This window comes from Loxodonta africana, unplaced genomic scaffold (genome assembly GCF_030014295.1).
Source record: "Loxodonta africana isolate mLoxAfr1 unplaced genomic scaffold, mLoxAfr1.hap2 scaffold_29, whole genome shotgun sequence".
Lineage (NCBI taxonomy): Eukaryota > Metazoa > Chordata > Mammalia > Proboscidea > Elephantidae > Loxodonta > Loxodonta africana.
Genome location: NW_026975011.1, coordinates 2888299 through 2902297, shown reverse-complemented (window position 1 = coordinate 2902297; position 13999 = coordinate 2888299). Strand labels below are relative to the sequence as shown.

General features: G+C 40.7%; 1 protein-coding gene across 1 annotated transcript; it reads left to right on the top strand.

The window, feature by feature from the left end:
• The first annotated feature begins 2156 nt into the window (after window positions 1-2156).
• Window positions 2157-7352, top strand: LOC135229421 (olfactory receptor 4C3D-like). Its single transcript, XM_064279008.1, has one exon. It carries the CDS (start codon window positions 3516-3518, stop codon window positions 4431-4433), a length of 918 nt encoding a protein of 305 aa, XP_064135078.1. The 5' UTR covers window positions 2157-3515; the 3' UTR covers window positions 4434-7352.
• The last annotated feature ends 6647 nt before the right edge of the window (window positions 7353-13999 follow it).

The following is a 13999-nucleotide window of genomic DNA, read 5'->3' as shown; positions in this document are numbered from 1 at the left end:
CTTGCCTGTCTCACACCCATACTTCAAGCTAATTGTCCACATTTGACAGAAAATAGTTGAGAAGTTCAGACGTTAAACACATTTTATAGAATTACCTTTGTTAGCTCTTTATTTCACTGTGAGACCAGGGTTACAAACCACTGACTAACATCAGAAAACTTCCTTACCCTCTTCTTATCTTAGTTATTTCATCTACTAAATAAGGATAATAATAGTGTATGACTCAATATTGATACAAGGATTAAATGTGCCTGCATTTCAAAGGCACTCAAGTAAATATTAGCCGTGTTAATCAAGGCATCTGTACGTGAGGTTGTCTCAATAAAGGGCAACAATGTCTTTCATGGAGTGAAGTCCAAAACTTTGGAATAATTTTTACTCTTCTTTCTTTCTGACACCCCACATGAAGTCCATCAACAGATACTACTGCAGCTACCTTCATCATACATCTACCTCCACTACGCCCATCCTGGTGCAAATCACCATCGCGTTTCTGTTGAATGGTTACAATATTTTCTTATCTAACCATCTCCCTGCTTCTACTATTGCCCCTCTATAGTCTATTCCCCACACAGCAGCCAGAACAATCATTTCTAAGATTTAGTCAGACCATGCCATTTTGCTGTGCAAAACCTTTCAATGGCTTTGTTTTTCACTTAGAATAAATTCATACCCCTTAAAATGATTTACAAAGCCCTATAAAAACTGCCACTTATCAGTCCTTGTTCATTGCTCTCCAGCCACACTGATCTCCTTTAGACAATGATGCCAACCACATTCCCTTCTCAGAGTGTTTTCACTTACTGATTTTTTTGTCTGGAATGTTCTTTCCTTAGATATCTTCTTGCATCCTTCTTCACTTCTTTCTAGTCTAGTTCACATGTTCCCTTCTCAATGAAGCCTTCTGTGACTACCTTATAGAAAATAACACCCCACTCCCCGATTCCATATATGCATTACCCTACTTAATTTTCCCCATAGCAGATATTATGACCTGAAATACTATTTACTATCTGTTTTATTTGCTTACTTTCTGTCTTCCCCTCCTAGAATGTACACTACATGGAGTGTAGAGACTTTACCTGTTTGTTCACTGCTATCTTTCAACTTTCTAGAGTGTTGGGCAGATAGTAGATGATTCATAAATATTTGGTAAATGACTTATTAAATGGAGCTTAAAGCTATATTTCATTAGGTAGTCCTTCTCCCCAGACTCTACAGGTTTTATTTTCATTAATAAGAATATTCATTTTGTCTAATTTTGTGTGGATGTGGAGTTTGGCAGACTGATAAAATGTTCCTTAATATTATATCTTGTTTCTGTTTGACTTCAAAATCTCAAAAAGAGATTTTATAAGTGATTAAAACTACCCCCCCCAAATAAAATAAAACAGAAAAACTCATGATGCAATAACACACACAGAAAGAGAATCTGGATTTTTGTGAGTTTTTCAGCTTACTTTCCAAGTAATTCTAATATAAAAAGACAAATACTTTCCCAAAAAAGATAAAACCATGGCTGTCATACAAATTTAAAGTGAACACATGGCAAAGCTTTTATTTAACACATTAATTAATGAATGAACCAGGAATACGTCGTAATCCATTTAAAGGAGACTCCAGTGTAGCACATTTGTTCAATCAGGAATGTGTAATGAATTTACAAATAGATGCAAAACTGACTTGATCCACAATGATTGAGGGAAATCAATTGAACCTCCATCAGACAACATTTTCAGTTTTATGGACAGAAATTATTTGTGTTATCAGTTTTCTATAACTCAAAGAGTTATAAAATAGTTCAAAGACAGTGAAAGGCATAAGCCTCACAGAATCATGTAGCCCCAAGAGGAGTGCTATACATAACACATAGCTTTCATTGAAGATCACCAGTAATCTTTTTATATTTCAAAGTCTTTCAAAGTTTTTTCCTCACAGAAGTTAAATTTCTTTAGCAGCTGTACATCAAAAGAAGTAGAGATTATTTTTAAATAACATAAAATTATATAAAGGGAAAACTATTATTCCATTTATTTCTATTATTTACAAAGGAAAAGTGCAAACTTTCTATATCCATTGGAGTCTTCACAGGAAACAGCATACTCAAAATGGCAGATTAAAAAAAATTAAAGAAGATTATTTATCAAGGTATGAAAAAGTTTAAGGGGAATTAATTAGGGATGATGATGAAGCATTCCGCGCCTAGCTACCAGTAGGAAACCATTGCCACAATTATGGCTGAGGGAATGAGCGGAATAAATGATTACAAAAGGAAATAGGAGAGTAGGAGACGCCTACCCAACAAGTCCTGTGACCCTAGTTTAAGGTACCCTGTTACTGATAAACCACGGGAGGGACCCAGGAGAATAAATCCTGACATTCTTTTCTTCCCACCCTGTCCTTTAACATTCATCTAGTACTTCCTGTTGACCAGAGAAGAAGGAGGCCTGGTTGAGGAACACCGTGGAAGCCCTCCATGGAGGAGAAGAGTGAGAATGTATCTGAAGGGCTGAAAGGAGTATATCTTGCTCACTTTCCAACACTTTATTAAATTGTTTTTCTTGGTAAGATGGTGAGCACTCCTATTTTGGAAAAGAGAGAACACAGGAGAAATAAGTAAATTGTCTTCCAACTTATTTGTACACGTAATGTTTATTGACCTCCACTCTGGGTCAAACATTAAAGTAGATCTGGGGATAAAGAGGTGAAGAAGGCAGATACAGCTTTTCTTCTCTGTGGCTTATTTAAAGGGTTTTTGAATGGAAGAGTGAGGTGATTTGGTCTTAATCTGTATATCAACAGTGTGTAAAACAAGAACTAAGAGTTGGTTAGAAGCCATAGCTCTTAACCACTGCCCCACCAGGGCCCCTCATTATGTATATATATACACATATATACTTATGTGTGTGTGTGTTTCTATGTGTATGTGTTGTTTTTGTTGTGTGTTGTGGGGTTGATTTTTACTCATAGTGACCCTATACGACACAGTAGAACTGCCCCATAGGGTTTCCTAGGCTGAAATCTTTATGAGAGCAGATGGCCAGGTCTTTTCTCCCACAGAGTGATTCATAGGTTTGAACTGCCAATCTTTTGGTTAGCAGCTGAGTGCTTAACTGTTGTGGCACCAGGGCTCCACACCCACACATAGATGAGTTCCCTAACATTTCTTGCTGGCCGAGAAGGAATTAGGTTTATTACATGATAAGCTCCCTCTTCCTGGATATCCTCCAGCAAATGTCCAGTGACCACTTGTCAGAATATGTTGTAGATGGCATTCCAGCACCAATAGAAAAAGCTGGATTAGACAGCCTCAATGGTTCTAATCTTTATGTAAAATATAAATTGCTTGTTTTTTTCTCTTCTTGTGTACCATAAGGAAAAGAGTTTGTATTATTAAAATGCTTTGTTCTTATTTGCAAGCCCAAAATCTCATCACCCTGCTTTAATAATGTTGTCTTTACAGGATAATCCCAATTTCTGTGTCCATCATCACCATTGAAATGAAATAAAACAGGATGAATGTGACTGATTTAATTCTAATAGGACTTACACAGAATCCTCAGATGCAGAGAATTCTAGTTGTTGTTTTGTTTATCATCTACATTGTCACTGTTACAGGAAACCTGCTCATTGTGGTCACCATAATCTACAGTCAGACATTTAAAACCCCAATGTATTTTTTCCTGGCCTTCTTATCTTTGATAGATGCCTGCTACTCCTCTTCCACACTTCCTAAAATGCTAGCTGACTTGCTCTCTGAGACAAAAACCATCTCCTTCAGTGGCTGCATGACACAGATCTTTACTGAACATTTCTTAGGTGGTTCTGAGGTTGCCCTCCTTGTGGTCATGGCCTATGACCGTTACGTGGCCATCTGTAGTCCTCTGCACTATGTGACCATCATGAACCACCATGTATGCTGCCTTTTGGTGGGGGTGTCTTGGACAGTGGGTTTTCTCCACTCCATTGAACAGATTCTTGTCACTTTCTGGCTCCCATTCTGTGGCCCCAACATTATGGATCACTTCACGTGTGACGTCCTTCCCCTGATACAACTTGCCTGCACAGACACATTCCTTGTTGGTCTCTTGATTGCTGCCAATGGTGGGGTAATCTGTGTAATAACCTTTGTAATGTTGTCGATATCCTATGTTGCTATCCTATATTCCTTGAGGACTCAGAGCTCTGCAGGGAGGAAAAAGGCCCTCTCTACCTGTGGTTCCCACATCACTGTTGTTGTCTTGTTCTTTCTGCCCTGTATTTATATATATATGCGACCAGTAGCCACCTTCTCCATGGATAAAGCCATAACTGTATTCTATACTCTTGTCACTCCCATGTTAAATCCCATTATCTACACAGTAAGGAATGCAGAAGTAAAAAATGCCATCAAAATGTTACTGAAAAGAAATGTAATTTCAGATAATAAATGACCCAATATGAAGATTTTATTTCTATCATAATCTTTACATTTTTGTTTTATGTTACATACATATATGTGTAAGAATGTATATGTTTGTGTGTGTATATATATATGTAGCTCTTTCTCACATTTATCACTTAACTTCTATAGAACCTTTGTGCAAGAATGGCATGGAGGTGGTGTCTGACCTTCTCTATCTTCACAAAGAGGAAGAAGAATCAAAATTAGCAACCCCAGCCTGATTCCTTGCTGAAGTCAGGCATGCCTCCTCTCTCCACCATCTTTACTAATTCTGACACCAGCTGCCCCTCCTATGGCACTCTCTACTTCTGTGCTGGGTTCAATAATTCATTGCAATGGCCACACAGAACTCACAGAAAATACCCACTATTATGGTGTTTATTAGGGAAGTAACAGTTACAATTCAGTCCCAAGAACATTCAAGATACAGTTCTTCCATAAGAACAGCCTCTTTCCAGCTGTGCTGAAAGGCATACCTCTCCCTGTTCCTAGACATATGCCCAAAAGCACTCAACTTTCTCCATGAGCCTGGAAACCCACCGGGCAGTTGCCTGCTGCTGGGTGTCTCCTGCTGGGTCTTTTCTGCCACTGCTTCTCACCATCTTCAGGGTTACAGCTCACTCTCTCTGTTGGTCTCCTGCTTCCAGGAGCTTCTCAGCACAGGGACCCCGGGTCCAAAGGGCGTGCTGGCTCCTGGCTGTTCTTCCTTGGCAGGTGTGGAATCTTCTTTTTCCCCCTCTGGGGTGGCTGATTTCAAGCCCAGCAGGATGGCAAACCTGACCAATCCCTTTGGTGGGCCATAATTACTCTACCACTCAATCACACCAATCACTTGGGTGGGGATTACAAGACCATGGCTATAAAGTCCTCACAAAAGTCACCCATCACACCACACTTTGCAACAATTATTCTGATTTCACAGATGAAGAGAAATAAAGTTAAAAGAGGTTAAATGATCAGCCCAAAGTCCGAGTCAGAGCTATTTGGATTTTTTTTTTTTAATTTTATTAAGCTTCAAGTGAACGTTTACAAATCCAGTCTGTCACATATAAGTTTACATACATCTCACTCCCTACTCCCACTTGCTCTCCCCCTCTTGAGTCAGCCCTTTCAGTCTCTCCTTTCGTGATAATTTTGCCGGCTTCCCACTCTCTCTATCCTCCCATCTCCCCTCCAGAGAAGAGTTGCCAACACAATCTCAAGTATTCACCTGATATAATTAGCTCACTCTTCATCAGCATCTCTCTCCCACCCGCTGACCAGTCCCTTTCATGTCTGATGAGTTGTCTTCGGGGATGGTTCCTGTCCTGTGCCAACAGAAGGTCTGGGGACCATGGCCGCCGGGATTCCTCTAGTCTCAGTGAGACCATTAAGTTTGGTCTTTTTATGAGAATTTGGGGTCTGTATCCCACTGATCTCCTGCTCCCTCAGGGGTCCTCTGCTGTGCTCCCTGTCAGGGCAGTCATCTATTGTGGCCGGGCACCAACTAGTTCTTCTGGTCTCAGGATGATGTAGGTCTCTGGTTCATGTGGCCCTTTCTGTCTCCTGGGCTCTTAGTTGTAGTGTGGCCTTGGTGTTCTTCATTTTCCTTTGCTCCAAGTGGGTTGAGACCAATTGATGCATCTTAGATGGCCGCTTGTTAGCATTTAAGACCCCTTTCTTTTCTCCCTGGCTGCTTTTAAAATTTTCTCTTTATCTTTGGTTTTGGCGAGTTTGATGATAATATGTCTTGGAGTTTTTCTTTTTGGATCAATCTTAAATGGTGTTCGATGAGCATCTTGGATAGATATCCTTTCGTCTTTCATGATGTCAGGGAAGTTTTGTGTCAGGAGTTCTTCAACTATTTTCTCTGTGTTTCCTGTCCCCCCTCCCTGTTCTGGGACTCCAATCACCCGCAGGTTATCCTTCTTGATAGAGTCCCACAGGATTTTTAAGGTTTCTTCATTTTTTTTAATTCTTTTATCTGATTTTTTTTCAGCTATGTTGGTGTTGATTCCCTGGTCCTCCAGATGTCCCAGTCTGCATTCTAATTGCTCGAGTCTGCTCCTCTGACTTCCTATTGCGTTGTCTAATTCTGTAATTTTATTGTTAATCTTTTGGATTTCTACATGCTGTCTCTCTATGGATTCTTGCAACGTATTAATTTTTCCACTATGTTCTTGAATAATCTTTTTGAGTTCTTCAACAGTTTTATCAGTGTGTTCCTTGGCTTTTTCTGCAGTTTGCCTTATTTCATTTGTGATGTCTTGAAGCATTCTGTAAATTAGCTTTTTATATTCTGTATCTGATAATTCCAGGATTGTATCTTCATTTGGGAAAGATTTTGATACTTTTGTTTGGGGGGTTGGAGAAGCTGTCATGGTCTGCTTCTTTAAGTGGTTTGATATGGATTGTTGTCTCCGAGCCATCACTGGGAAACTAGTTTTTCCAGAAAATCCGCTAAAAAAAATGCAGTCAGATCCCTATCAGAGTTCTCCCTCTGGCTCAGGCTATTCAGATGTTAATGAAGCCACCTGGGGAGGGTGGGGGAGGGAACAGAGAGATAGGAGAGTAGCACCTCAGAATATAGCCAGAGTTGCTTGTCTTGCTTGGAATGACGATTATATCTGAGATTCCCGTGGGGCGCGTCGCCTATGTGTGCTGGCTGTGTGGAGATTGCCCCCGGGGGGTCTGGCCCGCTGGAGTCACGGTCAGATCCTCCGCTTCCAGCCCCACGCCCAGCGTCAAGGCTCCCCTGCTGGGACGGTGCACTCTCGACTCCAAAATCAGTCGCTGCCTCCCGGGGACTTCTTGTCCCTCCCGCCGCGTTGCCGTGCCGCCCCCCTGAACCTGTTGGGCCCCGTCCCGGGGTTAGTTCAGGTGGGTGGAGCAGCTCCCCGTGCTTGTGCTGTGACTGAGTGTTCCAGCTGGGATGCTGTTCTCCCCGCTCCAATACCAGTCGCTACCTCCCGGGGACTTCTCTTACCGGCTGCGTCCCACGCCGCCCGCCCGAACAAGCTGGGCCCCCTCCCGGGGTTAGTTCAGGCGGGTGGAGCAGCTCTCTCTGCTTGTGCCGTACCTGACTGGTACGCTGGCTTCAGGCTCTGAAAACAATCACTGCTTTCCCGTATTAGTTCATTCTCTGTCTCTAAATCTGTGTTTGTTGTTCAGGGTTCGTAGATTGTTATGTATGTGATTGATTCACTGGTTTTTCTGTGTCTTTGTTGTAAGAGGGATCCGAGGTAGCGTCTGCCTAGTCCGCCATCTTGGCTCCGCCTTCTATTTGGATTGTTTTAATTCCAAATCCCATGCTCTTTCAACCATTTCAGAAGGTATCAGAATCAAAGGCAGCATTTATATCAAAGCCTTTCTTGTTTTGTTACGAATTGAAAGTTCTCTTCTCTAATTGCAGAGTTGTGTAACAGACCTGCACGTGTAAGCTGTTGGCACTCAGAACCTGTATTGCCTACTGGTATCTAGGACAGTGCAGAATACAGTTTAGAAAGAAAATACTAGCTAACACTCTCTCAGTACACGTCAATTTACCAATGCTTAAAATTATATGGGTTTCTTGTTTAGTTGAGTAAAAGTTGTCAGTAATAAAAATTAATTGCATTTAAACCTATGTGAAAATTTTAAGTGTCCTTTGGTGGTCACAGTGACCCTATAAAACTGAAATTGAGTTAGTGTTATTATTTTACAGATAAAAAAATGGGCAGGGTTGTAAAATTTAAATAATTAGATCATAGAACAAATAAGTCAGCCTTGAGCTCAAATATTCTCACTTCACATCCTGTGAACTTTTCATTATATGTATACTTCTTTGGTGCTGGTATTTAGTTATGGTCTGTTTTTTTAAAAACTTTTTTTTTTTAATTGTATGTCATACCTATTGCCGTTGAGTTGATGCTGTACTCTTAGTGACCCTGCAGTACCCTATAGACTAAAGAGCGACTGATGCATTTTAACTGCTGAACTTTTGGTTAGCAGCCAAACTCTTCTTAACTACTACTCCACCAGGGCTCCATATTTGGTAGGAAGTGACATTTTTTAGATATAAAATCATTAAAAACAAACAAACAGATTGCCGTCTAGCCGATTTGGACTCATAGAAACGCTATAGGACAGATTAGAGCTGCCCCACAGCATTTCCAAGGAGTGGCTTTTGGACTCAAACTGCCAACCTTTTGGTTAGCAGCTGTATCTCTTAACCACTGGGCCACCAGGACTCCTTAGTGGTAACTAAGTGCAGATTTTTTTCAAAAGCACATGGTAACATAACAATTTCACTATTAAAATTTGGCTATATAATTAGTTACTGGAATCTAACATTGTTAAGTATATATCTGAGACTCCTCTGGCAAACTGCTTAAGAGATGGCTTAAGCATAAGGCTTACAAGAAAAGAGAAATCATTACTCCTCAGTTGCTCAAAGGAAGATTTCTCAGCTAAACAACTTACCTAACTCATAAGAGTTTGTTGCAAATAACTTCTGATTCTTTTCAAAAATGAAGTCTGCTACCACAAGACAAATGTATGTCATAGTGTTTTTATAGCTACCTGTTTCTACAGACAGTTCCATCTCATGGGTATCATATGTTTTACTGAAGAAGTCAGAGGACTCTATGATGTAACAATATTTGGCAAGGCTATTATGATTCTGAAACTCAATGGTGGTTAAGAACATCAGCTTCAGGATTAATAGACATGGGTTTTCTTTCTCACTGTGCCGCCATCTCATTGCATGGTCTTAAACAGGTCTCGCAATTTCTATAGGCAGTTCACTTAGGTACTTTGGAAAGTGTCTTAGTAATCTAGTGTTGCTGTAAAAGAAGTACCCCAAGTGGATAGCTCCAATAAAGAGAAATTTATTCTCTCACAGTCTGGTAAGCTGGAAGCCCAAAATTCAGGGTATCAGCTCCAGGGGAAGGTTTTCTCTGTCGACACTGGAGGAAGGTCCTTGTCATCAATCTTCTCCTGGACTAGGAGCTTCTCTGCACAGGAACCCTGGGTCCAAAAGTCATGCTCTGCTCCCGGCACTGCTTTCTTGCTGGTATGAGTTCCCTCACTCTCTGCTTCCTTCCCTTTCATTTCGTCTCTTGTAAGATAAAAGGTTGTCAGGTCACACCCCAGGGAAACTCCCTTTACACCGAATCACAGATGTGACCTGAAGAAGGGTGTTACATCACACACTAATCCTCTTTTACCACGGGTAGAGATTATGATTTAAAACTCAGAAGATATTGTAACAATTGAGCAGGAATGTGATAGTGGTTTGCACCAGGGTGGGAGTAGCGGAAGTAGATATATTATGATGGTAGCTTCAATAATACCTGCTGATGGACTTGATGTGGGGTGTCAGAAAGAAGGGTAAAAATTATTCCAAGGTTTTGGACTTCACCCTCTGAAAGATAGTATTGCTGTTTATTGAGACAACTTCATGTACAGATGCCATGATTAACATGGCTAACTTTTATGTGACTGCTTTTCAAATGCCAAGCACATTTAATCCTTGTGTCAATATTGAGTCATTTACTGTTATAGTAGATGAAATAACTAAGATAGCAAGAGGGTAAGGAAGTTTTTTGACTTTAGTCACTAGGTCATACCCCTAGTCTTACACTGAAATAAAGAGCTAACAAAGGTAATTCTGAAAATGTTTTTAATCTCTGAACTCCCCTACTATTTTCTGTCAAATGAGGACAACTAGCTTGAAGTATGGCTGTGAGAGTGACAAGGCTACTAGCTCTGCAATTGGCCCAAAGTAGGTGTACAATCAATGTCAACTACTTTTATCGGCTATTGAAATTTTTAAGAGTAAAACCAAAACCCACTGCAGGTGAGTCGATTTCGACTCATAGCAACCCTATAGGACAGAGTAGAACTGCCCCATATGGTTTCCAAGGAGTGCCTGGTGGATTCAAACTGCTGACCTTTTGGTTAGCAGCTATAGCTCTTAACCACTACACCACTAGGGTATCTATGTTTACTGCCTATGAAAGTGGATAACATGACTGTGACTATTAAAAGTATAGTGTTCTTCCTGTGAGGCTATAACTGTGCCACCCCAAAACACCTAGTTATCGTAAAGAATGCCGACACATTTTTCTCTCATTTATCTGCAATCGACATTTACTTCTTCTTTATGAAAGGTTTTTAAACACCCAACATGAATCTTTTTTTCTTCTCTATCAGAGTGATTACAAGCTATTTCACACAGACACATACACACAAGCACATGCACATAACCACCAACACCACCACCACTATCACCAGAATTAATGGTTAATTTTGGCAGTAGATAAAGGCAAAATTTGTCACATGATTACTGTTTTAATGTGAATGTCACATCTAATTTTCTGACATTAACATGTAGATTTACTTAGAAGCGTTCTCACTCACTGATGCCCTCCCCTTCAATCCCACTTTTTTTTTTTAAATAATGACAACTTTTATTTTGTGTATGACTGTAATCAGAGTAGGGCTTGGTGAGAACAGCTCATCTGTATTCCAGTTGGCCTTTGTTGGGGTGGCTTGAAAGCTGGGGGCTAGAATCATCTGGAGGCACTCACTCACAGTTGATGTTTGGTGTTGACTGGCCTACCCGAGCTGTTGGCCAGAACACCTTCACGTGGCCTCTATATGTACCTTGGGCTTCCTCACAACATGGTGGCTGAGTTCCAAGGGTGAGCCTCCCAAGAGAGAGAGTCAGGTGAAGGCTGTATTACCTTTTCTGGTCAAGCCTGTGCAGTATTGCTTACACTGCATTTTTTTATTTTTATTTTTATTGAGCTTCAAGTGAACCTTTACAAATCAAGTCAGACTGTCACATATAAGTTTATATACACCTTACTCCATACTCCCACTTGCTCTCCCCCAATGAGTCAGCCTTTCCACTCTCTCCTTTCGTGACAGTTTTGCCAGCTTCCAACCCTCTCTACCCTCCCACCCCCCTTCAGACAGGAGATGCCAACACAGTCTTAAGTGTCCCCCTGATATAAATAGCTCACTCTTCATCAGCATCTCTCTCCTACCTACCGTCCAGTCCCTTCCATGTCTGATGAGTTGTCTTCGGGAATGGTTCCTGTCCTGGGCCAACAGAAGGTTTGGGGACCATGACCGCTGGGATTCCTCTAGTCTCAGTCAGACTATTAAGTATGGTCTTTTTGTGAGAATTTGGGGTCTACATCCCACTGATCTCCTGCTCCCTCAGGGGTTCTCTATTGTGCTCCCTGTCAGGGCAGTCATCGGTTGTGGCTGGGCACCAACTAGTTCTTCTGGTCTCAGGATGATGTAACTCTCTGGTTCCTGTTGCTCTTTCTGTCTCTTGGGCTCATAGTTATCGTGTGACCTTGGTGTTCTTCATTCTCCTTTGATCCAGGTAGTTTGAGACCAATTGATGCATCTTAAATGGCCGCTTGTTAGCATTTAAGACCCCAGACGCCACATTTCAAAGCGGGGTGCAGAATGTTTTCATAATAGAGTTTATTATGCCAATTGACTTAGAAGTCCCCTTAAACCATGGTCCCCAAACCCCCGCCCTTGCTCCGCTGACCTTTGAAGCCTTCATTTTATCCCGGAAACTTCTTTGCTTTTGGTCCAGTCCAGTTGAGCTGACCTTCCCTGTGTTGAGTATTGTCCTTCCCTTCACCTAAAGTAGTTCTTTTCTACTAACTAATCAGTAAAAAACCCTCTCCCACCCTCCCTCCCTCCCCACCCCGTAACCACAAAAGTATGTGTTCTTCTCAGTTTATACTATTTCTCAAGATGTTATAATAGTGGTCTTATACAATATTTGTCCTTTTGCCTCTGACTGATTTCGCTCAGCATAATGCCTTCCAGGTTCCTCCATGTTATGAAATGTTTCACAGATTCTTCACTGTTCTTTATCGATGCGTAGTATTCCATGGTGTGAATATACCACACTTTATTTACCCATTCATCCGTTGATGGACACCTTGGTTGCTTCCAGCTTTTTGCTATTGTAAACAGAGCTGCAATAAACATGGGTGTGCATATATCTGTTTGTGTGAAGGCTCTTATTTCTCTAGGCTATATTCCGAGGAGTGGGATTTCTGGGTTGTATGGTAGTTCTATTTCTAACTGTTTAAGATAACGTCAGATAGATTTCCAAAGTGGTTGTACCATTTTACATTCCCACCAGCAGTGTATAAGAGTTCCAATCTCTCCGCAGCCTCTCCAACATTTATTATTTTGTGTTTTTTGGATTAATGCCAGCCTTGTTGGAGTTAATGATTCCATCTCATCATAGTTTTAATTTGCATTTCTCTAATGGCTAATGATCGAGAGCATTTTCTCATGTATCTGTTAGCTGCCTGAATATCTTCCTTAGTGAAGTGCGTGTTCATATCCTTTGCCCACTTCTTGATTGGGTTCTTTGTCTTTTTGTAGTTGAGTTTTGACAGAATCATATAGATTCTAGAGATCAGGCACTGGTCGGAGATGTCATAGCTGAAAATTCTTTCCCAGTCTGTAGGTGGTCTTTTTACCCTTTTGGTGAAGTCTTTAGATGAGCATAGGTGTTTGATTTTTAGGAGCTTCCAGTTATCTGGTTTCTCTTCGTCATTATTGGTAATGTTTTGTATTCTGTTTATGCCTTGTATTAGGGCTCCTAAGGTTGTCCCTATTTTTTCTTCCATGATCTTTATTATTTTAGTCTTTATGTTTAGGTCTTTGATCCACTTGGAGTTAGTTTTTGTGCATGGTGTGAGGTATGGGTCCTGTTTCTTTTTTTTGCAAATGGATATCCAGTTATGCCAGCACCATTTGTTAAAAAGACTGTCTTTTCCCCAATTAATTGACATTGGGCCTTTGTCAAATATCAGCTGCTCATATGTGGATGGATTTATATCTGGGTTCTCAATTCTTTTCCATTGGTCTATGTGCCTGTTGTTGTACCAGTACCAGGCTGTTTTGACTACTGTGGCTCTATAATAGGTTCTGAAATCAGGTAGAGTGAGGCCTCCCACTTTCTTCTTCTTTTTCAGTAGTGCTTTACTTATCCGAGGCTCCTTTCCCTTCCATATGAAGTTGGTGATTTGTTTCTCCGTCACATTAAAAAATGCAGTTGGAATTTGTATCGGAAGTGCATTGTATGTATAGATGGCTTTTGGTAGAATAGACATTTTTACTATGTTAAGTCTTCCTATCCATGAGTAAGGGATGTTTTTCCACTTAAGTAGGTCCTTTTTAGTTTCCTGTAGTAGTACTTTGTAGTTTTCTTTGTATAGGTCTTTTACATTTTTGGTAAGATTTATTCCTAAGTATTTTATCTTCTTGGGGGCTACTGTGAATGGTATTGATTTGGTTATTTTCTCTTCGAAGTTCTTTTTGTTGATGTAGAGGAATCCAAGTGATTTTTGTATGTTTATCTTATAACCTGAGAGTGTCAAACTCTTCTATTAGTTTCAGTAGTTTTCTGGAGGATTCCTTAGGGTTTTCTGTGTATAAGATCATGTCATCTGAAAATAGAGATAATTTGACTTCCTCCTTGACAATCCGGATGCCCTTTATTTCTTTGTCTAGCCTAATTGCTCTGGCTAGGACCTCTAGCAC

Excerpts from the sequence above, each read along its gene's own strand:
- LOC135229421 (XM_064279008.1), top strand. The coding sequence starts at position 3,516 with ATGAATGTGACTGATTTAATTCTAATAGGACTTACACAGAATCCTCAG.